Source organism: Podarcis tiliguerta (genome assembly GCF_965153285.1).
Source record: "Podarcis tiliguerta genome assembly, chromosome: 4".
Lineage (NCBI taxonomy): Eukaryota > Metazoa > Chordata > Lepidosauria > Squamata > Lacertidae > Podarcis > Podarcis tiliguerta.
The window spans coordinates 32,347,931-32,375,873 of NC_139537.1; the positions used below are offsets into that span (position 1 = coordinate 32,347,931).

Here is a 27,943-nt window from a genome sequence, read left to right on the forward strand (position 1 = left end):
AGGTCTTTTCTCTCCGCCCCCGCCCGCCCTGTACGCTTTTTGCACGGAATTTTGCCGGGTTGAGGCGACAGGAAGGCGAGGCGTCTGCTTAGCGGCTCGGCTATGGAGAAAGTGCTGTGTAGCGGGCACGGTGAGGAGCCGGGAGGCGCAGGCTCGGATCCCTGCGCGGGGGGTGCAGATGTCTGGCTCTTTTTGAGATTTTGTGTAACTTTTAATACGGGTCGAGCATGCTTTCAATTTTGCACCTTACCTTGTTATCTGCAATTGGATTCTTTGTTACCAGTCGATGCTATTATTATTATTATTATTATTATTATTATTATTATTATTATCTTGGGCGTTTTCGTCTCCTTTTTTTGTTTTGATTGTAATTTCTCAACACTAAAAGTAGTAAAAAAATAGTAAAAAAAGGAAGTTTTCTGGGGCGATCGGGCATGTCTTTACTTGCTTAGGCACCAGGCTGCCTCCTTTGCTTTCAGAGAGCTAAGGAAGGGGAAATAGCAACACCAGCAAAATAACCAGAACTACTTTGGCAAAGTAGGGATGTGGATGTTACTGTGGGTTAAACCACAGAGCCTAAGCTTGCCGATCAGAAGGTCAGCGGTTCAAATCCTCACAACAGAGTGAGCTCCCATTGTTCGGTCCCTGCTCCTGCCAACCTTGCAGTTCGAAAGCACATCAAAGTGCAAGTAGATAAGTAGGTACCGCTCCGGCGGGAAGGGAAACGGAGTTTCTGTGCGCTGCTCTGGTTCGCCAGCAGCGGCTTAGTCATGCTGGCCACATGACCCGGAAGCTGTACGCCGGCTCCTTCGGACAATAAAGCAAGATGAGCGCCGCAACCCCAGAGTCGGACACGACTGGACCTAATGGTCAGGGGTGCCTTTACCTTACAAGCATCAAAGAGTGATCAGACAGAACCATTCCTCTATGGGACCTCCCAGAAGACATCTGGCTGGCCACTCTAGGAAACACTCACTCATGCTGCATTTGAGTTCTACTGCTTAAGAAAGAATCACAGGTGTGAATGTCTGTACAAGGCACAGAAGTGGCTAACTACAGCACTAGGAAGGCTAGTCTTTAGCAAGTCAATATGTCTCAACCTAACCTACCTCACAGGCCTGTTTTGAGGATAAAATATGGCTGAGAGAGAAAAAGAAATTTGTAAGCTTCTTGGGGAGGGCAGGCAAAGAGTGAGATGAAAATGTAATAAAGACATGCAGGTTCTTGAAGTGAGATGAAATTTTGACTGATGACACAGAGCCTCTGTCATGTTTCTATTTTCTTCATGTTTATCTTTCACTTTGTTCCTGTCCAGGGCATCCCTGCCTTTTGAAGACTGGTATCCGGGATGGCCCAAACAAAGGCAGAAGCTTTTATGTGTGTGGTGTCCAAGGCCAGCAGCCATGTGAATTTGTGCTGCTCACAAAGTAGGTTAAATACCTTTCTGTCACTTTTAGTTGCACAGGATTAAAAAACAAAACAAACCAAACAAACCATGGAAGATGGTTTACGTTTAGTCCAAGTTACTTTTTAAAGGAGAGCTGTTTGGTGTCATTGGAAAATAGATCTGTGCTGTAGTAACGTATTTGGGGGGATTAGAATAGGTTTCAAATTTGGGATCAGGTGATAATGTATTGATTGGCGAGTGAGTAGCCTTGGAAGGGATTGCTTGCCTTTGTAGTAGATGGCTTGGCTTATTTACTGCATTAATACTGAGTGTGGCCCCATTATGTGATGCAAATTTACCTGCTATGGTGCTAATTGTGTATATGCCTGTTGAGGTGGTGGGAATGTGGCCCTGGCATGTGGCTAGAGTGTTAGATTGGGTGGTCATCCTGGGCAAAATCTAACAGAAAATTCTCCTGTGCTGAAGCTGTTTTATGATTCCTTAAATTTTCCTGCTTATATCAATATCCCTTGTTCCTTTCCACAGGCTTTGCCCTTCTCACTGCTTGGTGCATGAGAAACATGTGGTGGACCTCCAGTTTTTGATGCAGCAACAGGAGACAGACACATACAAGTATATTTTCTGAAGAACCCTTGATATTTCTAATGGCAGGGATATGGGCTATTAGTATTGCAAACTAGCTTCATTCTCCATGTTTTGTTTCCTTTACCAGGCTGTTCTATCGCTGCAGTAAAGCTAAACTGGAAGGGAAGAGATGGTGTGGAAGTATCCCATGGCAGGTAGAAAGAACAGAGATTGGAGGAAGTGTATTGGGTTTGGATGTAATGAATATTAGTAGTCATGCCATTTGTTATGAAGAATGGGGAACTACAGGACAGCATTTTAAACTCAATAGCTGTTTAGTTTCCGAATCTTCAAAAAAAATTTTATTATAACTTTTAAAAAGACATGAAAATAAAGATCCCCTGAATGTCATTTTTTTATCCTATGTATGAGCACTTAGTTCTAGTTTTCAAGATGTCTGATTTATATGGTAAACTTAACATTCCACCTGTGTGTTTTATAGGATTCTAAAGCCACCATATTGCCAAATGAGCCACAATCTCAGCATGTCTCGGAAGCAAGTCTGCTCTATAATCATAGAGATCAAAGAAATCCATTCAAAGTACCAAGCAAGAATCACGAATCTTTCAAAGAAACAAACTACAGTGAGGACAAAAACTTATCAAGAAATGAGGATAAAATACAGGTTCTGGATAAAAAGCTGAAGTTGCCATCTGAACCTGTTAAGAAAGAACATCCAGCACCAGAGAAGATCAAGAACAAAAAGTTGGGAGAAAAATGTGAAGGATCACCCAAGGAAGGAATAGAAACAGAAACAAAAGCAAGCGAGTCCACAACTGAAATTAAAAAGCCAGTATTTTTGGATACACACAAATGTAGTTCAAGGAAAAAGTTTGAGACAACTTCTGGACACACAAGGCAGGATGCAGCTCTGAGATCTGCTGAATATGGATTGCAAAAAGAGGAAAGCCCAAAGCAGTCATGGCCCAGGTTCAGTGGCCAAACATTAGGTGTAAAGCCTATTAATGAGGCGCAACTTGGAGGGAGGGGATCAGAAACCTGCAGGGACAAAGCAGTAAAAATGAAGACAAGTAACAACTGGGGGACTGAAGAGACAACACTGATGCCCAGGCAAGTTGTGACTGTTCAGGAATTAACAGGCTTGCCAGCGGCGGACCCTAAAGAAAATCCAGAGAAACTATTACAATTTAAAACGGCTCCAGAAGATAAAAGCAGTTCTGGTAAAAATGCCAGCAGTGATGAACGTGACAGATTTGTATCTTCCAAATTGCCTGTTGGGCAGGGATTGGATTCCCAGCAGCAGAAGGATCGCAGTCAAAAGAATTTGTCTTCCACATCACACAAAAAGGCCTCTTTGCAAATGGCAGAAAGTCTGGATTCCAAAGCTCTTCATAGCCAACTTTTAGCTCAGCTGAAGCAGAAAAAGGTCTCTCTTTCGATCATACACTTGCTTGCTTATTCCTTCTGTACCTGATCACCAAAGGCTTCCCATGTCAAAATAGCAACTCCTTGAGCCTTGGTAAAACTGGGCTAGTTCTACAAGAATTATAAACCGTTAAGGCGCTCAGACTTTACCTTAGGCCAGTGTCACACGAAGTGTGTTGCACACATTTTGTCTGAAGCCCACAAGCTTGTAACGAATATGCAGTTTAGCCAACACATAGTCGTCATCCCTCCCCCCGGAAATATTTGAAAGAAGCAGTTAACAATAAAGCATTTAAATACATATATCCAAATCAGTGATGTGGGTGTTCCGGAAATTTTTGAATTGCTAATTAGGTTAATTTGCATCCAGAAATTGTCAGTTGCATTGGAAAATTTTCTGATGCTACAGTGATGTACTTTATCGTTTATTTTACTCATATTTATCAAAGATAAAAAATATAGCCTAATACTGTATCTGCAATTGGCATCTATTCATTGTTACTAATGCACTTATTAAATGGAAAAGGGAAACCTAAAGCACTTGAAAACTTTCTACCCACATCACAGATCCCTGTGTGAAAATATTACTATAGTAAATTTACTTTTTGGGCAATTTTAACCCTTTAAACTATTCTGAAGACTATAAAATAAAATGCCACCTGAAGCCAGCCTTCCCATTAGACACAGTGAAGCTTGAGTGGTGTTAACGGGCAGCAAATTGTTAGCTATTTGATTTATCATGCTTTTACTGCCAGTGTGGGAGAGGAGCTTACGGGCTTCTCTGCCTGAGCTGCCACAATAACATGGCCACCCTGTGTACTAAACACCTTGATTTAAGTGTGTTTGGGGCATCATTTGCTCTTCTGCTTTAGGCAGCCAAATATCTGGGCCTGCCTGATGGCAGCAATATTGCACCTGGTGGGTCAAAGAGAAAGGAAGGATGAACAGGGGCAGCAGCAAAGTGGAACAGAGCAGTAGCTTCTCTTCAAGTTCCCCAATACAGTGGTGCCCCGCAAGACGAATGCCTCGCAAGACGGAAAACCCGCTAGACAAAAGGGTTTTCTGTTTTTCAATGCGCTTCGCAGGACGAATTTCTCTATGGGCTTGCTTTGCAAGACAAAAATGTCTTGCGATTCTTGAGGGTTTTTTTTCTAAGGCACTAAGCTGCTAATAGCCTTTTAGCAGCTAATCCGCTAATCGCTTAAGCCTTTAATAGCCGCTAATAGCGCTAATCCGCTAATAGGGTTGCTTCGCAAGACGAAAAAACCGCTAGACGAAGAGACTCGCGGAATGGATTAATTTCGTCTTGCGAGGCACCACTGTACTCAGTTATTTGCTGATTCCAGTTTGTGTTCTTCCTTCATGTTCGTTGCCATGTGGCACTCTTCCTTCTTGGAAGTTCACAGGAAACAATTCCCTAATCCGGTGTTCCACTGATAAGAACATAAGTAGTCTGCTTGGTTGGACCAAGCACTGTTCTCTCAGTGACTGACCTGTTCGTAGCAAAGGGAAGTCAGTGGGGATACGTAGACTTGTGCAGGCAATGGAGTACATGCAGCATTTATTATATGAGAGCCATCCAAATTCCTACTTGCTGGTTGATTTCTATGTAACTCTTAAGTATTTCAAAGCTGTTACGGAGAAAACGTCTGGTAAAGGTGGGGAAGTTGAGCATTCAGGTAGTCAATAACACATTTCTCTCCCTTGTTTCCTCCCCTCTTCTCTCTAGGACACTTTGAAAATCGTGAATGTTCAGGCTCTACCAGATAAAGGCGAGCGGTTACTAAAGCAGGTGCAAGACCTGGAAGCAGCACTGAGTTCTCTGAACCTGGAGGCAGAAGAAAGTGTAAAGGAAGGTAAGCTTATTCATTCAGAATTATGAACATCACGTTTCATATGCCTAAGGAAGAAACATTTTCCTTTATCATTGAGTACATAGTTGCATTCTTTATCTTCCAGAAGCAGCAGTACTGGTATCTGTCACGGCTAAAATGGCCGCTGTTTCTTTAATGCGAATAAAGCTGGGTCAGCATGACTCAGCAGCCTGCAGCAGGTTGTATATATAAAGTGAGAAATGTTAGTTTGGGCTGAGGCTGGTGATTGATTGATTGGTTGGTGCTGGTGTGTATAGTTGTTCAGTTGTGTTTTGCACAAGGACTTTTAAGAATAAAACTCTGCAAGGATATTCTCGTGGACTCCTTTTGTGCCGACAAGGAGACTGAAGAGAGAAAAGGGAGGTCAGAACCCTTTCCTTCTTTTTTTGCTTTTTACAAACACTGACAGGTTATGGGCCCAGTGTTTCTGAGCATGTGCAGAGTGCAAAACTGACAGCATCTCAGCAGGGAGTTGGTGAGTCCTGGTGGTGTACGGAGCCAGTGGCTGTGCGTTGGAGTAGTTGGTGGCAAGCTGTAACTGTCTGCAGCGACGCTGGAGCGGCTAGGATCTGAGGATCAGGAAAGCACTCAGCGTCGGCTACTGGAACAGTTTGAACTGCTAGAGGACCACAGCAGGCGACTCACAGAGCGGCTACACCAGTTGCAGAGCCAGGCAGGACCTGAGGGTCAACAGAGGCAGCAGCTAGAAGCCGGTGAGTGCCAGCCAGGACCATCCAGTTGGACTCTAAAGAGAGAGTCAGGAGAGATTGCTGGAGACCCTACAGAAGGGGCTCAGCAAGCACCAGCAGAGATGGCAGATTTCCAGTCTTCCCAAGTTGTAAATATTGGGGGAGGCATCCCTTTTGAACTTCTCTCAGAAAACAACTGGCTGAGTTGGTCAATTAAAATGCAGCAGTTGTTAAGGAGAGATGGACTATGGGACTGTGTTGAAACTGAGGTTTTGAGACAGGATTCTGCTGAGAAAAAACGGCTGGATGAAAGGGCCCGTGCCCAAATTATGCTGTGTTTGAGCAACTCTCAGTTATTGCATGTAGCAAATGCCAGCACAGCGTTTGAGTGCTGGAATTTATTAAGGGCAATGAATGTCAGAGAAACTGCTGGAACTATAATTTCTCTGACCAGAAGGCTGTTCAGGACTGTTATGAAAGAAGGTGAGAGTTTGGCAACTCATCTTCAAACGCTGAAATCTCTGTTTCTTCAACTACAGCAGAGAGGTAAGCGTTATGATGAGACTGACCAAACCTACATTATCCTTTCAAGTTTGCCTGAAAGCTGGTTGCCCGTAATTAACAGCATGGAGAGTATGCGTCCCCGAGATCTGACCCTTGAGTATGTGGTTGGAAGATTGACCGAAGAAGCAGAAAGAAGGTCAGATAGTCAGGCTGAACTCCAAGAGCAGAGGAGTTACAGTCGAGGGGGCCAGCAGCAGAATCTGCCAATGGAGCAACGCCAAGGTTTGGACTTGGCCATGGCGGTGAGGAGGTGCTATAGATGCAACCAACCCGGGCATCTCCAACGTCAATGCAGGGCAAGACTTCCAGGAGACGACGTGGAGCAGAGACAGCAATCAATGCAGAAACGTAAGGAGAAGGGGTTCTCTTCAGGGAAGAAGAACACGCGTTCTGCTCAGTTTGTGTCTGCATTTTCTCGAGAGGAGAGAAAGATACCTCGAGGAACATGGTTGCTGGACTCTGGGAGCAGCAGGATTATCTGCAACAGTCGGGAGGACTTTAAGACCCTGGGTAAGCCAGCTGATGGAAAAGACTCAATCTATCTTGCTGATGGTCGTAAAAGCAAGATTGATGGCCAGGGAACATGTTACCTGCAGTGCTTGAACACTACTCTACTCTGTTTGTCAGCAGTTTGGACTATTGTTTGCTATCTGTAAGCTGTTTGATTAATGCAGGGTATAGTGTTAAGTTCACGCAGGATGGCTGTCTGATAAAGAATGGAACTCAGGTATGTGGCCATGCAAAGATGGAAAATGGGTTATATGTAATGCAGAAATCTGAGTGTTTCCCCACATTCAGAGAATGGGTTGCCCAAGCTGAAAAGCTCTTCGCTCGGCCTGTTGTGCAGCTGCAAAAAGATATTCCTTATCGTGTATTGTTTGGGAAAGAACCAGAGTGGAAAATCCTCCATAACTGGGGTTCTTGGGCACATGTAAATATCCCCAAAGCTCAGCGCCAGAAAGGGGGCGCTAGAGCGCAGAGACTGCGGTTTGTGGGATATCAGTCCTATGGCAAAGGTTGGCGTTTCAATTTACGCCCAGGACGAGTGGTTCTGTCACGAAGCGCAGGCTTTGCTGACCAGGACAGATGGACTGCGATCCATGCCAACCCAGATTGCCTACTGCCCCTGCAAGTAAGAGAAGAGGCTTCTTCTCAGCCATTGGCAACACAGGAGCAGGATGAGGAGGAGGCACAGATTTCCCCAAAGGATGTGGCAATAGATAATACTTCTTCTCTAGAGGAAGAGGAAGAAGAGCCAGAGATAAGGGGGGAAGAAGTAGTAGTTGTGCCTAGGCGCTCCCAGTGTTCAAACAAGGGTGTACCTCCTCAGCGTTTGACCCTAGGAGGAGTGAGAGTATGCAATGTGAGTTGTGTGGAACCACAAAGTTATAATGAAGTCTTAGACTTACCCCCTGGGGAACGTGCTTTGTGGGAACAAGCTATGAAAGAAGAAATGGAGTCTTTTAAACGTAACAAAGTGTTTGAGGTTATAATGCCGCCACCTGGTGGCAGAGTGGTGTCACGCAAGTGGGTTTACAAAAGGAAAACCCTTGCATCCGGGGAACCACGTTTTCGAGCCAGATTAGTAGCCAGAGGGTTCACTCAGATTAAAGGGGAGAGTTATGATGAAGTGTTTTCTCCCACTGTAAAGAGTGAAACTTTTCGTTTAATGCTTTCCATTGCTGCTGTAAGACAACTAGCAGTGCACCATTTTGATGTTGATGCTGCATATCTGCATGCAAATTTAGACCATGAAGTGTTCATGAGACAACCCCCTGGGTTTGAAGAGGGGAATGGTGCAGTCTGGCATTTGAAAAAGGCTGTTTACGGTCTCAAACAAAGTGGAAGGTGTTGGAACCAGTGTTTAAATGAAGCCCTTGTAAAACTTGGTTTTAAAAGGAGTGTGACTGATCCATGCCTGTACACCAAGGGGACAAGCAACAAATATCTAATGCTCTTAGTCTTTGTTGATGATTTGCTTGTGGCAGGGAGTTCCACAGATGAGATCCAGAAGCTCACAAGCCAACTGGAAAAGAGGTTTAAGCTTAAAGCCTTAGGGCCTGTAAGCAATTACTTGGGAGTAGAAGTAAGGCAGGAAGCAGATGGAAGCTTCCTATTGAGTCAGAAAGAGAAAATTCTTCATTTGATAGAGCAGTTTGGCATGAAAAACTGCAAGTCAGTTCAGACTCCCATGACACCAGATTTCCCAAAGACAGTGTGTGATGATGAATTTGATCAGCCTGAGTTGTATCACTCAAAAATAGGATCACTGTTGTATTTAAGCCAGTGGTCAAGGCCAGACATTGCATGTGCTACAAATGTTCTGAGCCAACGTGTATCTAAACCCAGTACTGCCGATTGGTGTGCTTTGAAAAGGCTTATCAGATATCTAAAGGGGACATTAAATGTATGTTTGAAGATATCTAGTACACAAGATGAAAAACTGGAAGTATTTGTTGATGCGGACTGGGGAAGCTGTGTAGCTACTAGAAAATCTACAAGTGGAATGGTTATGATGTTTGCTAATTCCATAATTGGATGGAGGTCAAAGAAACAAGAATTTGTTGCAACCTCATCCTGTGAGGCAGAATATGGGAGCCTATCGCTAGCATGCAATGAAATCTTGTGGTTTATACAGATACTAAAAGATCTAGATTGTAAAGTAGACTTGCCTATCCAAGTGTATGAAGATAGCCAATCGTGCATTGCATTAGCGGGCTCAGAAATAATGAAATCCGCATCAAAACATATTGCTATCCGTCATGCGAATGTTAGAGATTGTGTACAGAATGGGGTAATCAAACTGGAGTATTGTCAATCACAAGATAATATTGCTGATTTGTTTACCAAGCCTTTGCCAGCAACATGCCATAATGAATTAATGACAAAACTGGGTTTATGTATATAATGTATGTATGTATTGTTTCTGTTGGGGTTTTTCGCATTTAAGAAACAGAAGGGGTGTCACGGCTAAAATGGCCGCTGTTTCTTTAATGCGAATAAAGCTGGGTCAGCATGACTCAGCAGCCTGCAGCAGGTTGTATATATAAAGTGAGAAATGTTAGTTTGGGCTGAGGCTGGTGATTGATTGATTGATTGATTGATTGGTTGGTTGGTTGGTTGGTGCTGGTGTGTATAGTTGTTCAGTTGTGTTTTGCACAAGGACTTTTAAGAATAAAACTCTGCAAGGATATTCTCATGGACTCCTTTTGTGCCGACAAGGAGACTGAAGAGAGAAAAGGGAGGTCAGAACCCTTTCCTTCTTTTTTTGCTTTTTACAAACACTGTCAGTATCATCATGCCTCTGCCAAGAGCCCCAGCAAAGGGCTCACTGATAATACCCCCCCCCCCCATTTCACCATTGCAACCTGCTCATTTCCCTCTCTTGTCTCTCTCTGGCCCAGACAAAGGTGGTGAGGAAGGGGGGGGGCAGTAGATGCCACTGTCTGCTTGCTCATTGGCTCTCTGCCTGGCAAGCAAGAAGTGGCAAGGACAAAGAAGCAGCTGATGATTAATGGTGGCAAGGAGATAGACTCACAGAGCAGGTCCGGAAGTGTCCTCCAAAACCTGGAGTCAGCCCTGACAGGCAGGGAAGTCAGATAAGCTGCCTGTGTCCTAGAGCAGGTCAGCGCCAAGACCTCTCCCATCAGTGGAAGGTCGCAGGTTCTCCACCCCTGGTTTATCAAAACAAAATATGAAGGAGCGTTTGCAGCCTGAATTGGTACTGTCCAGGAAAGACTGTACCACTTACATTTTTCTGCATATTTCAATCGGTTTTCACACAGCAGTAGACGTGAACAGCAGTAAGCGTGAAGAGAAACTGCACAATCCGTTCTCCAAGACCACCGTAGAACAGCCAAATACTGTTACAGGGCGAGGACCAAAGCCATTCCAGGAGCCTCAAGTGGCCAGCTCCTTAGAGCTCCACCCTCCTTTGGGATCTAGTCAGTGTTCCAGTAACACTTATAGAGGTAAGTGGGAGAGGGGGCAGCCATGATGAAATCCAACATGGTTTTGTTACAAGTACAGTGGTACCTCGGATTACAGATGCTTCAGCTTACAGACTCTGCTAACCCAGAAATAGTATCTCGGGTTAAGAACTTTGCTTCAGGATGACAACAGAAATCATGCGGCGGCAGCGGGATGCCCCATTAGCTAAAGTGGTACCTCAGGTTAAGAACAGTTTCAGGTTAATAACAGACCTTCAGAATTAATTACCGTATTTTTTGCTCTATAAGACGCACCAGACCACAAGACGCACATAGTTTTTGGAGGAGGAAAACAAGAAAAAAAATATTCTGAATCTTGGAAGCCAGAACAGCAAGAGGGATCACTGCGCAGTGAAAGCAGCAACCCCTCTTGTTGTTCTGGCTTCTGGGATAACTGCACAGCCTGCATTTGCTCCATAAGACGCACACACATTTCCCCTTACTTTTTAGGAGGGAAAAAGTGAGTCTTATACAGCAAAAAATACAGTAAGTTCTTAACCCGAGGTACCACTGTATCATATGAAGATTGGGCTCCCACCGCCCCCAGCACATTCATTTACGAGTGGGAAGGATTCCATAAACGGGCCTTTTATGACTCCCCATCTGTGGAATGCTCTCTCCAGGGAAGTTCACCTGGCGCCTTCATTATCCACCTTTAGGCACCAGGCAAAAACGTTTCTTTTTAACCAGGCCTTTGGTTGATCCAATTTACATCCTGTCCCCTTTTAAAATGTATTTTTATTTTGATTATGTATTTTGTGGTTTTATATCTTGATTTTATTCTGTGAACTGCCCTGAGACCCCTGGGTGTAGGGCGGTATATAAATTCAAATAATAATAATAATAGTAATAATAATAATAATAAATAAATGTATATTTAGCTGTGCTGTTAAGTGAAGACACTTCCCCATGCAAATGCTTAACCTGTCTTGCTTGATGACACATAACCGCTTAACTAAGTTCTGCCTTAACCGCTACATCACATCTCCTTCAGAATCAGCACTGTTATTCCTCATTGTTCTAATTTTCCTGCTACTGTATTTTAGAGGATTCCCATATGCAGGCCCTTTATGGAGGCCGAATGACTGAAGACCGCCTCCGAGCCGTGTATGATGCCACCAGTGATGCAATCAACCAGCTTCACAGTTCCCTTAAGTCCTGCCCGAAGGAGGAGACAGTGGCTGAGGATCCACCTGGGTTAAAGGTGAGCTGGGACAAATTAAAAGCGTTGTGCAGCTTGCTTTTCCTATAATCTTTTCTCCCCAATATGTCACCAAGTTAAGAAGTGCGTTAGCAGTGCACCTACAAATGTTGAGCGATTTTTGTGCAGGCAAGAAAAAGAGCATGGGAAGGGGTTGAAATAGTTTCATCTGTGATCTTCTGCTTTCAGTAAAACCCTTCGAGGCTCGTCTTCCATTTGAAACAAATAGCTACAAATGTTTGCTGCCGCCTAGCAATAGGGAGCAATGAATCTTACTAAATTGTACAGGTGCCGTGTTGCTCATCTGCTTAAGAAGAATGTGACAAAGATTAATAAATGGCAGACTAGTCCCACCCAACCATCTTAGTTTGTGGAATCATAGAGTTGTAGGCTGATTGCATAACCCCAGTTTTAATGGCCTGGGAGTGCCCAGTGCTGTATTATTGCTAAAACAAAGTGGTTGTGGATCTGGATGGTAGCTGGCTGACTATGAAAAATCCCACGTAAGCTGCTCAAAGAAGCATGGGATAAAATTATTTCTATAAATAAATGACGTGTCTTGTTTTAAGCTAAACTTTATACTTTATTGAGGCAGAGGTCTGAGTGTACCTTTCTCCAAAAAGCAATTCATTACCTGACATGTATGCCATTCTGGTTACCTTGGAAATCAGGGATAGGGAGCCTGTGGTACCCGTCAGTGCCAGCCAGCATGACCAATGGTTCGGGATGATGGAAGTTCGAGTCTTGCAACATCTAGAAGGCTTCAGGTTCCCCATCCTAGCTCTAAACTCTGCGCAATTGATCTATACCGTAAATACATGGAAAAGCCATTAATTCTGCACCTTTTGGCTGGCTTTCTCAGGTCTCCTTGCTCCTGCATCAGAAGCAGGCACTTGCTTGGCTTCTCTGGAGGGAGAGCCAGAAACCATGTGGAGGAATTTTGGGTAAGGAACTATTAGACGTTATGTGATTCTGGTGTTTGCTTTCAGATAGATTGTAATGAAAGTAGCTTTGCTTTTAGGTTTTGTGTTGAACAAGGAGGTGAATAGGAAGGTTGTGTGGCCCTTCCACCCTAAAATATTAATCTGAGCTCTGGGAAAGGACCTTAGGCTTATCACCAATCTGTCCACTGGCCCTTGAAGGATTTACAAACATCCTGTCTTGGATGATGGAAGGCTGTTAGTGAGAATGGACAGGTCCTTACAATGCAGGTTACTTCCTCTTAATGTTCAACTAGAGCTTCTCTTGGATAAACCTGTTGACTAGCTTGTGAACCTCCAGATATTGTTGGACTACAACTCCCATAATCCCTGGCAATTGGTCATGCTGCCTTAGACTTGATGGGAGGTGGTGTCCAAGAACATTTGGATGACCACAAGTTCCCCATGCTTGGATGAAGGAACATTTTCTACATGTCAGATCCAATTCCTTCTGTTCCCTGAAGGATGGGGCACCACAGCGGGACACTTAGCAAATACAGTGGTGCCCCGCAAGACGAATGCCTCGCAAGACGGAAAACCCGCTAGACGAAAGGGTTTTCCGTTTTGGAGGTGCTTCGCAAAACGAATTTGCTATGGGCTTGCTTCGCAAGACGAAAATGTCTTGCGATTCCTGGGTTTTTTTCCCCCTCCCCCCCCCTTTTCCCCAAGCCCCTAAGCCGCTTAACAGCTGATCTAAGCCGCTTATCAGCTGATCTAAGCCGCTAATAGCCTTTTAGCAGCTAATCCCTTAAGCCGCTAATAGCCGCTAAACCGCTAATAGCGCTAATCCGCTAATGGGCTTGCTTCGCAAGACAAAAAAAACCGCAAGACGAAGAGACTCGCATAACGGATTCTTTTCGTCTTGCGAGGCACCACTGTAGTTTTACCTGCCAGGCAGTTGAGTCAGCAAGTTAAGATATCCAGCACCAAACATGCCTATCACTCCCTGATTTCTGTTTTGTTCTATGCTGCTTTTTCTTCCCAGCGGATGATATGGGCTTAGGGAAGACTCTGACAATGATTGCTCTTGTTCTGGTTCAGAAGTGTTTACAGAAAGACAAAGGGAAAGAGAAGAAACTCGAGCTTTCAGTGTCAAGGCAAGGTACAGAAATAACAAGATACTGCCAATTTTAGCAGCATCGTCTGCACTTGTTTTTCACCATTTAATAAAATGAGATTCTCTTACTGGTTGGAAAGCAAATATTGCCTGCAGTATTATGATCTTTTCTGCATTACTGAGACGTTACCGTGAAACATCTTTACCTGTTAATGTTTGCATTTCAAGATACCTCTGTAATCGCTTCCCACGGCACGCTGATTGTCTGCCCCGCGTCTTTGATCCATCACTGGAAAAAAGAGGTAGAAAGACACGTCAGAAGCGGCAGGCTGAGAGTCTGCCTGTACCATGGACCCAACCGAATTAAGAACACAACTGTGTAAGTGCACGGCTTCCAGCTCATTGGAAGTTAAAGAGCCTTAGCCTGGTCCAAAGTTTAGGTATCCTGAATTGCAGAAGCACAGGCATAGAGAGCTGATGCAACATAGTCACTTCAGCTAAGCTAAAGAACACCTTTTTTGTTGTTTGAGCCCAACTTGCTCCCAAAGTGCCTAAAGGACCATACGATTCCTTATGCTCCACCTCTGAGATCCTCTCTTGGGACACTTTTGATGGTTTCCCACACTTCAGCTGGCCTTCAGGAGACACTGAGCTTTTAGTGTGGCAGGTACTGCCCTTTGGCACTCCCTGCCAGTAGAAGTTCAGCAAGAACCATCCCTCCCATCTTTCCGACACTTACGGAAAAAGCGACCCTGGCGCACAGACTGCTTTTAAGCTCTCAGCCTTGATAGCTCTGGAACTGGTAGATATTCTCTTAATAAAATTTTTTTAAATATTTTATACCTATAAAAGAAAAACAGTAAAAGAAAAACAATACACAAATTCAACAAACAATACATCAACAACAACAAAATAAAGAAAAGAAAAAATACAGTACAACAATGTAACATAAGAAAAAAAAATACAAAAACACAAATCCAAATTCTTGTATCCAGATCTTTCATTAGCTTATTTCCTCGACTTCCTCGCACCTCCCTTTTTTGTATTCTGGTTCAAATTATCTGGTTCAACAAATCCTTTCCCTCTTCTTCAATTTAGTCTATAATTTATCATAACATAATTTAACTTTCAATTTCCCAATTTAACACATTAACACTTAATGTTCATATAATTCTTAATAACCCTTCTGCTAAAACCATATAACTTCATTCCAATATACTTCTAACATTCATTAATTTTGCAGTATTTCTGTAAATATACTTTAAATTGTTTCCAATCTTCTTCCATCGACTCTTCTCCCTGGTCTCGGATTCTGCTGGTCATTTCCGCCATTTCCATGTAGTCCATCAGTTTCATCTGCCATTCTTCCCGAGTGGGTAGTTCTTGTGTCTTCCATGGAACTGGTAGATATTCTCTCGTGAGACCTCGCAGGACAATCTGACCTGTGAGATCTCGCAAGAGCATCCCTACCTTCCATGTGTATACTTGAAACTGTGCAAGCTAAATGCGCATAAGATGTGGGCGATGGGCATACTGCAGCTGTGTCCTGCTTTGTGTATCTTGTTGCTGGAGGCCATTGCTGCACGTCCTTACAAAGCGAATGGGAAGTACTTCATCAGTGATTGGGCGTGTTGTCTCTTCTGGTGTTGACATACAAGTTCTGTGGCATCACGTGTTCTACTTTGTCTCTTCCTTTCCCCATCTCTGCCAAGAAAATATACACACAGTTGATAGAAGTCAAGTTTATTATTACAGTATTCAATTTATATATCTCCCTTTATCAAAAGATCCCTGGGCAGCGTACAACATTAAGAACACATTTCACAGAGCACTATAATAAAAGCATCATAAGACAGCATAATAATAAACCCGTCCCCCAGTATTAACAGGCCATAGAACACATAATGGCCAAAAGTCTGGGTAAAGAGGAATGCCTTGCAATAAGGCCAGGCAAGCCTCTCTGGGGAGAGCATTCCCTAGACAGGGAGCCACCACAGAAAAAACCTGCTCTTGAATTGCCACCCTCCAAACCTTTGGGGGAATGGGTGGGGAGATGGAGAAGGACCTTGGGTGACAAGTTTGCCATTGGTTCCTTATTTTCTGTTCCTAAGGAGAATCAGTGCTGAGTTATTCACAGGCTGTGGCTCCAAGCACTCTTATTGGAGAGTAAGTCCATTGGACACAATGGACTTCTGAACAAGCATATGTACGACTGGTGCTTGTGAGCTTGAGTGTGACCTTTTGGAAGCAGCCACACTGATTCTGCATCAAGATTAAAATCCTAAAGTGGTCATATTGCTTACTAGCTCTCCCTTTCCTCTTCTTCACAGGCTTTCTGAATATGACATTGTTGTCACTACTTACAGTATTCTTGCCAAGGAAATCCCTACACAGAAGGAAGAAGCAGAAGTTGCTGCTGACGACCATGTTGTGCAGGTGACTGAAAGCGTGCCAGACTTGCTTTTAGGAGATGCTGAGATAAAAGCTGCATTTTAGTCTTAAAATGCGTGTGGTGGGTAGCCTTGCCATCAGATTGGTTTGTGCCAAGTTAGCAACAAGGATATCATGCATTGCATCTGAGTTGTGTAATTGCAGAGAAGAGGAGAATTTGGCCAAAAATAAAAATAATTAAGTCTCAAGTTGAAATACGTTTTTTTTTTTTCAAATTTTATTTGTTTGAAATATTAAATCCTTATTACAGAAGGAGTAATTTAATCTAATGTCATAGACTTGGACCCTGACCAAATTTAACTATTTTTCAGCTAACCTCTGCCCCCTTTCCTTCCAAGTCTTGCATTTTAAAACCAGGTCTACTTTCTGCTCTAGGATAAGTCCGTTCCCTTCTCTCCCCTGCTCTGGATACACTGGGCTCGAATTATACTGGATGAGGCCCATAACATCAAAAACCCCAAAGTCCAGGCCTCAATAGCAGCCTGTAAATTGCGAGCTACCGCCAGGTGGGCCGTCACTGGGACACCCATTCAGAACAACCTCTTGGATATGTACGCCCTGCTAAGGTAATTTGAACACATCCATGATCATGCCTTGTAGATTAACTCTGATTTGCAAGTCTCTTCTTTAATCGGCCTTCAACTTACAAGTTTTTCTCTCGCTGTCTGTCACACATGCTGCAAAGAAAGCAAATTCCTGTTTTCCTAAGACGCACACCTTCAGAAAATACCTGGACATTTAAAAACACCTTAGGAAAAGTGCACACCTTAAAAAGGGGGGTTAACTTTTGTCCCAACACCTTTAGATGGAAAATATTTCCTGGCCACCCTAATTCCATGGAGCCTAGTGGTTGTACTTCACCTGTCACTCCTGCCTTCCTCTTGCTGCCGTTTGCCCTCCTAGATTCCTTCGCTGCTCTCCTTTCGATGAATTCAAGGTGTGGAAGAATCAGGTGGATAACAATACAAGAAAAGGAGGAGAGAGGTTGACGCTCTTAACCAGGAGCCTCTTACTGCGAAGGACTAAGGACCAGCTGGACTCAACTGGCAAGCCTTTGGTAATTGATGGCCCATCTCCTTTTGTCTGTCTCTTGGATTTGTGTTCTCTTCACTGATGATCAATTAGGGCTGTTCTGCACATACAGCCAAATGTGCCGTTTTCCTTCCATCTGCAGGTTTCATTTACCAGCAAACGAAGTGTTCTGGCTCTTGATGCTGAAAAGGGATCAGAGCACTCCAGAAACAGGAAGGAGTGCCCTGATCTGCTCCGTTGTTTCCTGAGCTCATCACCATCATCAGCACTCTGGAAACATTGGACTAGAGATCTCCTTCCCCTTTCTGGCTCTTGATTTGCTCTCATCGGCTGCTGCTAGATGACAGGCAATTCATTCAGTCCTGATGCCATCAGTAAATTGGGTCAGGGGCTGGCAGGCCACTGAAAATGGCTTGGTGAGCTACTGGTTTTCCACCCACCCACCCCTGTTCTGTACATTGCTTAATTTTTTCTTAATAAAGGGACTGTAAACAGTGAGATTTTAAGCATCTGTCAAAAGTTGCCTCTTTGGACTTACTGAGGCTGTGTTTTGGCTGCCTGGAAAGCTCATTTTATGATTAGTTCAGGTATTATCACAGAAGTTCATTTCATTAAAATACAGAAGCATAAAAGGAGTCAGTGCTCAATCTGCATAGAATCCTTAGACCTGCTGGTGGGCAGAAAGCAAAATGTGCCATCTGGACCTTTCATAGGAGAAATGTCTCTTTGAAAAGCCACTTTAGTGCAAATTATACTGACACACTTTTCAGTCTGTTTCTTTTCTCTCTCTCTAGGTATTGCTGCCTCAACGTTGCACTCGACTGCACAGACTAAAACTCTCTGAAGATGAGCAATCGGTGTATGATGTGCTTTTCAGAAGATCAAGGTATGATAGAGACCTGTGAAGGCATTAAGAATGAGTTCATTTCAGCCTGTAAAGGACAGTGTACACAATGACCTCACTTTCTGTAGCCCTCCTGATGCAAACCTGCTCTGCTCACATCCCTTCCCTAGATGTCCTGATAATTCAGTGCTCTATGCAATAGGAATCACTATCTTGGTCACATACCACTTAGAAGCCAATTTGGACATGAAGTGGTACATTGCTTAGTTCATTAGTGGTGGTAGTGCGGTGTATTAATTCATTTAGTAGTAGGGTGGCATACTAGTTATTCATTTTATATACCACTTTGATGTTAGAAGAAACTTCAAAGTGGTTTATAAAAAGGCAGAGCACAATAAATGAATTTATTAATGAAAGTAGTATCACTAGTGTAGTATCTTAATTAATTTAGAAGCAGTTCTAGTAATAATAATATCTCTGCAAAGTATTTCAGTGTCCTCACCGCCTGCCAAATAAGGGAGAATAGCACTCTTCCACCCCCTTTAGTGCTTTCACATGCTAAGCATTTTGTTCCTCATTGACCTAGATTCTTGTTAGTCTCCTGATAGTTTAAATGAGGACTTTATTTTCTGGCATGTTGATGCCGCTGCCATTATCATGTTGTTAGCAAGATGATACTAGGAACAGAATGTGTTCTGTCTCAGCAGAGAGTCGTTTTTGAAAAGAGAACAGAACTGTTCTTTGGGGGGCAGGAGTCAAATATGCTGCCTCTTTCCCCACAAGTTTTCTCTCCTTTTGTGTTCAATGTTGTCCCCATCCATCTACATTTATCGCGCTTATACCATGGAAACAGGTTGCAAAACTGCCTAAATTTAATTTCTTCAACCAGGTCAACCCTGCAGTCCTACATCAAACGGCAGGAGATGCAGTGTACAGGACAGCAGCTTGGGGAGAACCCATTTGACAAAGGTTGGAATTTAAACTCTTTGCCCCGCCCCCTAGCAACTGCAGAAAAAGTGTTGAGAGGGGTGTGATGAGGGTGGCCTCCCCCCCACAGCTAATTTTGCCCTGTTCTGTAGCTATCCTACAGTATATATTTCAGCAATCTCCAGAATACAGTGCAGGTGAGGGGAACTCCAGGGGCCGGATGAGGCCCTCCAGCCCCCTCGATCTGGCCCTCAAGGCTTTTCCCAAGTTGCGCTCCCTCCACAGCTACAAATCCCCCTCATCCAGCTGTGCCCCTCTTCTTTGCACCCTCCCCAAGTGTTTTTGTCTGACTAAAAGGTATCCTTGAACTCTGATAATGCCTCTTGTTTTCCTAGGTGGAGGATTGAGAGTGGGGTATGTGTGTGTAAAAATCGAGCCCACTATGAGAAAAATTTTCATTTGTTGCCCCATCCACTACCAGCCTGTGGTCCCTGGAAGATTGCCCAAATTGGGGTGTGGCCCTCAGTCTAAAAACGGTTCCCTATCCCTGTTTTAGTGCCACCTGCTATACTTTGTTTTGAAAAATTTGCAAAAGATCTGCATGCCTACATTTCCTGGTTGGTTTTCTCCGCCCCAAAAGAATAGTAATATAAAGGTTTTTTCATAATACAATACTATTGAAAACAAACAAATCTCAATTAAAAACAGAAAAAGAAAAGAAAATGCAGAGTCCTGTCTCGAAGGTAGCTCTTAACCTCAACTCGCACAAAGATGTCCTTTCTGCTGCCATCCTCTCAGCTTGGGAAACCTTCCCTTCCCTGCCTCTCAGTCAGGGTCCTTCTTAAACTCCTTGTGTGAATAATCCCAGTAAAGACCCAACAGCAGAGGACACCATGGAAAACAAAAGAGGAAGGAAGGAAGGAAGGAAGGAAGGAAGGAAGGAAGGAAGGAGGAACAGAAGAGAAAAAAAGAAAGAAAACTAGATAAAAAGGACTTCTCATTTCTATCTGTCAGTTATATACAAAAAAAAAATTGTTCAAAATATTCACTGGTTGGTTTTCCGATTCTTCTTAAAGAAACTCTGAATGGTAGCTCCAGGAATTGGTTGCTCTGACACCTGTGCCATTTCATCTTCTGATAGGAGCGCAGCAGTTTAGATGCCACCCACAAGGCGCCCTGGAAAAGCATAGCCAGGATGCTCCTCCCGTCTCCACCACCATTCACATCTTGTCCCTTCTTCTGAGGCTCCGCCAGTGCTGCTGCCACCTGTCCTTGCTGAAAGTGGTAACTATGTGAACAGGCTTGGAGGCGCCCGGTTCAGAACTGTGGTGTGCAGTGGTTAGAGAGTTGGGGGTTTGGGTCCTGAAGCTCCCTGGGTGGCCAGTCACAATCTCTCAGCCTAGCCTACCTCACCTGGCTGTTGTGAGGATAAAATGGAGGGGGGGGGGGAACCGTGTAGGCCACCTTGAGATCCTTGGAAGAAAGGTGGGATAGAAATGTAATTGCAGTAAGAAAGTTGCCATGCCCCATATGTATTCTTTACATTGAAGGCTCTGGACCCGACTAACCTGAATAGTGAAGGCATCTCCCTCTCCTTGGAGGAGCAGCTCAGTGCTTTGACCTTGTCTGAGCCCAATGATACCAGTGACCCTATGGTGTACCTCTTTGGTACAGCTTTTAGCGTGGATCTCTTCGAAGCAACCAAACAGAGCACCAAGGTATCGTTATTATTACTTATTTAGCATGCGTATGAATCACCTAGAATCCTAGCTCTCGTGACAGATTTGCAGCAAAAAGAAATGCAGGAATCAAACATCTGTAGATAAAAACAGAACACAAAGAACAACATTAACATTCCTAAAGGGCTTGCTGAAATAAATAGGTCTTCACTGCATGTCCCAATCTGTACAGTGTTGACATCTGCTTCTCCCCTGGGAGGGTTTTCTGTAACACTGAGGCTACTGTGCTGAATTTTCTCTTCTGAGTATAGCGAGAACTAATTTCTAGGGCATGAAGCACCACCAAAAAGCTCAGCTCCTGACAATTTTGGTGAGCCCATCTATTATTTTATTATTATTTACTGAATTTGTATACTGCCCTATACCCGTAGATCTCAGGGTGGTACATAATACAAAAACCCCCACAAAATACGTAATAAAAACAGAAACAGAAACAACCCAATAATCCCCCATTCCACAACACCTTTAAAAGGGCATCTGATGTCTATTAGGTGTGGCACTGTTACTTTAAGGTTTATGACAATCTTTTCTAGTAAGCTCTAAGGATCAGGGTTTTCCTTCCCTCTACTTTTATTTTTTTAAAGAACCTCAATACAGTTAATTTCTTTAGCTCAGGAATGGGAACCTTTGACCCTCTAGGACAATGACTCCCCAACCAGCATGGTCAGTAGTCCGGCATGAACAACTACTGGCGGGGCACACATTTCCCATCCCTGATTTAACAATGCAATCCTAACCATGTCTACTCAAAAGAAAGTCCTGTTGAATTCAGCGGAGCTTACTCCCAGGTAAGGGATAGGATCGCAGCCTAGGTAACCATTTTAACAAACAAAAGCTATAACTCAATACAAAATGTATTTCCTTCTTAACAGTGTGCAGTCAAACACACAGTGACAAAGAACCAAGTTTTCTGTTGTGGGATTTATTTGTGTACCTACGCAATACTAAGTGGGCTGCCCACCTGTTTCAACTTTGTAGTGATTTCATATAGCAAGATGGGAAATCCCATCTTAGATATGGGTTCCTAAAATTTGTAGGGCTAACGTTAGCATTAATACATCCGGAGTCAACCTATCATGTGTGGAGAGAAATGGGAATCATCTCCATTTGGCCCCTCCTCAACTGAGATCAGTTCTGTAGCTTTAAGAATTGGTATCTGAGTTGGTTATTTTTCCCTCTTCCCTCCCCACCCACTTTTCCTTTTATGTTGTGTCTTATCAGGGCTTACTAGTAGTTTGATCAGGATCCGTTGGCAGATCTCAGGATTATTTGCAGTAGATCAGCAAGGGTTTCTGACTCCCATTGTTGAACAATGATAACAACAAAATGTATTTTCCATCTAAATTAGATGGCTGGAATAAAGAAAGCTACCCAAGTGTGGACTTTCGTGTGAAAGGAACGTGGGCTTAGGTCATTTCTAGTACTGAAAACAAAATCCTAGGCATAGGATGAGCTCACAGACTTCTAATTCTTTAACTCTGGCTTTGTGCCCTTTGCACTTGGCTCTGGAGGGCAGCTCTTAGGGTTTTAGTGAAAAGCAAAGTTCTGGCAACCCTTGTATTTGCCCACCACTATTTTAGATTGCAAGCCCAAAGGCATGACTCCCTTGTTATTGATCTCTTACACAAACAACTCTGGGAGCCTTTTCAGCTGGAATGGAATAAAAATGATTTAAATAAATGAGGCTTCAATCTCAAGCAGAGTTACTTGAAAGTCAACCCCACTCAACTCAGTTGGACTTCTGAGTAAACCTGCTTAGGGCTATAAGTGCATTTTCCTCCCCCTCCTTCTAGCTGTCGCATCTCTTGGAAGAGCTGAAGGCCATCAAAGGGCGTTCCCAGAAGGCGTAAGTACGGGCATACCATATGACTTTCGAGGAACATCAAAGGGTGGGTTTGGATGCTATTTAATGTTGGTGTGTAGGTAATGTTGAGAAGTACCTGCAATTGCCTCTCCAGAAGCAAAGGCAGGTAGAGTTGTCTATCTAGATAGGTGATCACTCAGAAACACAGGGTTTTATTCAGCTGAGTTTTACTCAGAGTAAACCAACTGGAAGTAAAGAACATGGTGAAGTTACGCCTGCTGGTTTCAATAGGTTTATTCCATAAATCTTAGTTCATACAATGTATAACGATGTATACCTTAGAGGAAGAACAATACAGTCGTACCTCTACTTATGTATCCCTCTGGATATTGAATCTTTGGGTTACAGCCATGGCAAACCTGGAAGTGTATATTTCCGGGTTTCACCACATGGGCAGAAGCACACCTCTATTTACGTAATTTTTGGGGTGCGAACAGACCCCCGGAACGAATTAAGTTCATATCCAGAGGGTCCACTGTACGCAAATAGAACAATTAAGAAGGGGCTTTTATTTCACGGTACAGTTTCTGAACGCTTTTGCAGTGCCAACCTCAGGATTCCAAATGCATTGAAATCTGGGAGTATTCAAAGAGGGCGAAAGAGAAATGTAGATCCCCATGTGAACTGGTAAAGCAGGAATGCGGAGGACTCTGCTGTTGACTCGTCGTGGGGCTCCGATTCCCACCAGCCTCAACCAGCCCAGTTAATAGTCAGGGGTAATGGGAGTTGTCGTTCAACAACATCTGGAGGGCTGCAGGTCTTCATTCCTGGAATAAAGCTTGTAGCTTGCCTTTCTGTTTTCAATACTTAACCCCAGAGAGAAAGCCATCGCTAATGACTTGGTAGATTGATTAAATGAGTGGTGGAAAGAGATCAAAAGGTACGAGATCCAGTTCAAGAAGAATAGTTTCCAGTAATTTTAACATTCACAATGATACTTGCTTGGCGTTTGTATGCTTATGTATCACATTCCAGCCATTTTAGAATATTAATACTTACCACTTTATATGGTACCACCTCAAATGTTTTTAAGTACTTCATATGCACGTATCTCAGTACACTTTACACCAGCCAGAAAAGATGGGCTGATGTTTAATTTTATTTTTACAGTTTCAAGGCCTCCTTTTCAAAACATAAAGCTTTCCCAACATGGCATAAGATCATAACAAAACCTTTCTCCATAAACCTGCATATAACAGAAAGTAGGGGTGAGGTGAAGGCTGAGAAGCTATAACTTGTCTAAAGCCACTTCTAGTGGGTTTGTAGTTAATGTGAGTTTTGCACCAGGGACTAGATTGATTGATTGATTGATTGATTGATTGATTGATTGGTTTCTCTCCCCCACTGCTAGTGTCATTGTTTCTCAGTGGACTAGTATGCTGAAGATTGTGGCAGTACACCTTGAGAAGCTGAGCATGAAATATGCCACAGTGGATGGCTCTGTGAATCCTAAGCAGAGGATGGATGTGGTTGAGGAATTCAACAATAATCCTGAAGGACCTGAGGTATGGGAAAAGATCAGAGAAGCTGCTGAGTTTTGTAACTTGTTGTCACTGTGACTATCAGTGCAAGGTCTGATCCTTAATTGCTAGGCAGGGTTAACCAGTAGCTATTTTAGCCAAAAATCTGACAGTCCTATAACCACTTGCCTAGGATTAAGCCCTATTGCACTTAGTGGGATTTACTTCTGAGTAAACATTCTAGGTTTAACATATCATATACTGTAAAAACAAGCATTGTGGGGCACACAATTCTGCATTTAAGAATTTCTGCTTTATAAAATACCAGTCTAGGTTTCTAGCTCATGTTATTGATAATTATATAGTCACCAGCCCATAACATTTTCTAGGTAGCTTACAAATTTTATATATAAAAGATATATACCGTATTTTTCGTCCCATAGGACGCTCCGTCCCATAGGACGCACCTAGTTTTTTGGGGGGGAAATAAAGGAAAAAATGAAGCTGCTATCCGCAGCGTGGGGAGCCCTGCGGGGAACTCCTGGAGGGCTCCCGGCGCTGCGGATGTCTGCCTGGCGCAAGGGGCGCTCTGCTTCAGGGCGCCCCGCCCACCAGGCGGCAGGCTGCTATCCGCAGCGTGGGGAGCGCTGCAGGGAACTCCTGGAGGGCTCCCGCCGCTGCGGATGTCTGCCCGGCGCGAGGGGCGCTCTGCTTCAGGGCGCCTCACCCGCCGGGCGGCAGGCTGCTATCCGCAGCGTGGGGAGCGCTGCAGGGAACTCCTGGAGGGCTCCCGACGCTGCGGATGTCTGCCTGGCGCGAGGGGCGCTCTGCTTCAGGGTGCCCCTCGCGCCAGGCGGCAGGCTGCTATCCGCAGCCTAGACATCCCTGCGGGACCTCCTGCAGGGCTGCCTAGGCTGCAGATGTCTTCCTGAAGCCTGGAGAGCGAGTGGGGTCAGTGCGCACCGACCCCTCTCGCTCTCCAAGCTTCAGCGAAAGCCTGCATTCGCCCCATAGGACGCACCCAGATTTCCCCTTCATTTTTGGAGGGGAAAAAGTGCGTCCTATAGTGCGGAAAATACGGTAGATAGATATGATATATAGATAGATATAGTAGATAGATGCGATTATATATATGATTTTATATATATATATATACAATTAAAACAAAAAGTCAGTAAAAACAACAACATAAACCTTTCCCTAGTAGAGGCAAAATAAAACTTGTAAAACCACACTCTTGACTACAACCCTAGCCCCACTTACCTGGGAACAAGCTGCAGTGAATTCAGTAGGACTTACTTATAAGTAGGCATGGTTAGGATTGTGCTGCAAGAGAAAGAGTTTATTTTGAAACTATACCAAAACAGCAAAGGTCTAGGTAGGGGTCTGTGGGAGGAGGTGATATTTCAGATAACCTGGGTCCAAGCTGCCTAGGGTTTTATAGGCTAAATCCAGCACTCTAATTGATTCTGGAAACAAACCAAGAAGCAGTGTAACTAGCAAAATGTATGCAGGTTGTGCTGAGGAGAAACGGTGTATAAATGTATTGTGCAACACCTCACAGCTTTCTCTTGTCACAGGTGATGATGATCTCTCTTCTGGCTGGAGGTGTTGGCCTCAATCTAGTTGGAGGAAACCATCTCTTTCTCCTTGACATGCATTGGTAAAGATGCGGCAGCTTTTGCCACTTAACAGAAACCTTCTCGTGGTGTTTCTTCTGTGTGTGTTTTTGCAGCTGCAAGAATCAGATCTGAGTTGACCAAAAGGATAGGATCATTCGGGACTACAAAATGATAGTACTCCAAATTATGTATTTGGTTCTTACAAATCATTGCAACTGGAAAATATAGTTCATATTTCTGTAAACCGCAGGGTTTTGTTTTCTTGTGAACTACTAAGAGGTTTTGCTAAAATGAAGTGGCATATAAATTTTGTTAAATAAATAAAAAATATTCACTGTTAAATCTGTTGTCAGCAAATCACGTCGCATTAGCAAATCGCCTTCCAGATTAGTTCTTAGTTGGTCTTTGAGAAGATGAGGAAGCAGGGACTCATTTTATCCACAAGCACCTTCAGTTCAAGGAACAGGATTCCAGGTTTGCCACAGAACAGGGGGATGAGGATGACAAGAAGCTGGGAGGAAATTGAGGGAGATGTTGTCACTACTTCTTCCAAGGTTGAGATAGATTTAAAGTGTTAGGGGATATCTCTGACTTGTTTTTTTGCAATCCTGTGTACTAGATGTAATTGTATGAGCTAAAATATCTTTCGGCTAGATTAACCTATACAGTGGTGCCCCGCAAGACGAATGCCTCGCAAGACGGAAAACCCGCTAGACGAAAGGGTTTTCCGTTTGGGAGGTGCTTCGCAGGACGAATTTGCTATGGGCTTGCTTTGCAAGACGAAAATGCCTTGCGATTCCTGGGGTTTTTTTCCCCTCCCCCCCCTTTTTCCCAAGCCCCTAAGCCGCTTATCAGCTGATCTAAGCCGCTAATAGCCTTTTAGCAGCTAATCCGCTAATCCCTTAAGCCTTTAATAGCCGCTAAACTGCTAATAGCGCTAATCCGCTAATGGGCTTGCTTCGCAAGACGAAAAAAACCGCAAGACGAAGAGACTCGCGGAACAGATTCTTTTCGTCTTGCGGGGCACCACTGTAGTTATAAAGAGGGAAATGACTGAACAGTTTCTTAAATTTCAGGAATCCAGCACTGGAGGACCAAGCCTGTGACCGCATTTACCGCGTAGGACAGCAAAATGATGTCACGATCCACAGGTCAGGCTTTGCTTTTTGCACCATCTCTGTTTGCATAATTTCCAGGGGTCGTGAGATTTCTTCAGGTGCTATATGGAAGGGGCTGAAGTTTGGGGGGTGGGATATTCTGATCCGCTCTCCTGATCTCTTCATGAGGTTTGTAAGTGATCACAGCTCAGTTCTTCTAAAGCAGCGGTGGGGAGCCTCTAGCTTGCAAGCTTGATTAGGGCCTTGAAGCCCATTTCCCCAAACTACACCCACTTGGCCAACACCTGACGTTCCTTGTTGAAGCTTCACTGTCATCAAAGAGGCTCCTCTTGGTGCCGTTCCACTGATGGTGCTTCTTCAAAGGGCCTCACGTTCAGTGCTCCACAGATTATTGGGGCTGAGAAAATCTGCTCAGAAAGTAATTTGTCAGCTGATTGGCATCAACAGCCTGCTCCTTTGAAGAGTCTGCTTTCAGCACCGATCAGCTGATGGGTGCTGCAGGGAGTCCCTTTGAAATCATCGCCTTGCATCATATTAACACACAGTGATTGTTAGGTGAACTGTCCCATCACCCTGTCAAAGTTGGCCAACAAGGTGGAGGATGTAAGGATCCAACCCTCTGTCCTGATTCGATTCCTTGCACTGTGCTTTATTTATGTTGAAAGCTTGGCCAATGAGGATGCAGAAAACCTGTACTCATAATGCTATGTGCTTGATTTTAGGTTTGTCTGTGAAGGGACAGTAGAAGAAAAGATCTCGGAGCTACAAAGCAAGAAAAAAGAGCTGGCCCAGAAAGTGTTATCAGGAAGAGTAGATTCTTCGACAAAGCTCACCCTGGCAGATCTGAAGCTCCTTTTTGGCATTTAAATACTGTTTCTGTTTCTGTTTTAAATATGTGGTTGCCACGTTTGTGTGCGCCTTTTGAAAATTCACTATATTAATGAATAAAAGTGGTTAAGTGTTGCCTTACCCCATTCTTCATAATTAAACCTTTCTATAGAAGGACGTACGCTACTTCTGATTCTTTGAAATTTGGGGAAAATGATCCGCCTATGTCTGATATTGAATCGTTGCTAGCTAGCCAGACTATTGTCTTGTGTTTTTCCACCCACCC

General features: G+C 43.8%; 1 protein-coding gene and 1 long non-coding RNA gene across 4 annotated transcripts; one reads left to right on the plus strand and one right to left on the minus strand.

Moving 5' to 3' along the window:
* The first annotated feature begins 21 nt into the window (after nt 1-21).
* TTF2 (transcription termination factor 2) lies at nt 22-27,798 on the plus strand. Of its 2 annotated transcripts, none has more exons than XM_083438290.1 (23): nt 22-130; nt 1,316-1,427; nt 1,934-2,020; nt 2,121-2,187; nt 2,475-3,419; nt 5,148-5,274; nt 10,331-10,516; nt 11,581-11,738; nt 12,598-12,679; nt 13,701-13,817; nt 14,001-14,151; nt 16,103-16,208; nt 16,599-16,789; nt 17,127-17,280; nt 18,050-18,141; nt 18,989-19,068; nt 20,168-20,310; nt 20,577-20,744; nt 22,559-22,611; nt 23,981-24,134; nt 25,670-25,752; nt 26,788-26,862; nt 27,552-27,798. In XM_083438290.1, the coding sequence occupies exons 1-23, from the start codon at nt 103-105 to the stop codon at nt 27,694-27,696; spliced, it is 3,504 nt and encodes a 1,167-aa protein (XP_083294416.1). In that variant the 5' UTR covers nt 22-102; the 3' UTR covers nt 27,697-27,798. The 2 variants fall into 2 exon arrangements, with proteins under 2 accessions (XP_083294416.1, XP_083294417.1); XM_083438291.1 differs by having other exon boundaries at nt 10,334-10,516.
* On the minus strand, nt 5,108-16,058 carry LOC310676537. Of its 2 annotated transcripts, XR_014510596.1 has the most exons (6): nt 15,838-16,058; nt 15,307-15,476; nt 13,979-14,061; nt 12,395-12,538; nt 10,084-10,219; nt 5,116-5,246 (listed from the first exon to the last, which is right to left on the minus strand). It is a non-coding gene; the product is annotated as an uncharacterized lncRNA (long non-coding RNA). The 2 variants fall into 2 exon arrangements; XR_014510595.1 differs by lacking the exon at nt 10,084-10,219 and having other exon boundaries at nt 5,108-5,246.
* Nucleotides 27,799-27,943: the final 145 nt, after the last annotated feature.

Excerpts from the sequence above, each read along its gene's own strand:
- TTF2 (XM_083438290.1), top strand. The coding sequence starts at position 103 with ATGGAGAAAGTGCTGTGTAGCGGGCACG. Across the intron at positions 3,420-5,147 it reads CTCAGCTGAAGCAGAAAAAG|GACACTTTGAAAATCGTGAA; the intron begins GTCTCTCTTTCG and ends TCTTCTCTCTAG. Across the intron at positions 20,745-22,558 it reads CAACCAAACAGAGCACCAAG|CTGTCGCATCTCTTGGAAGA; the intron begins GTATCGTTATTA and ends CCCTCCTTCTAG.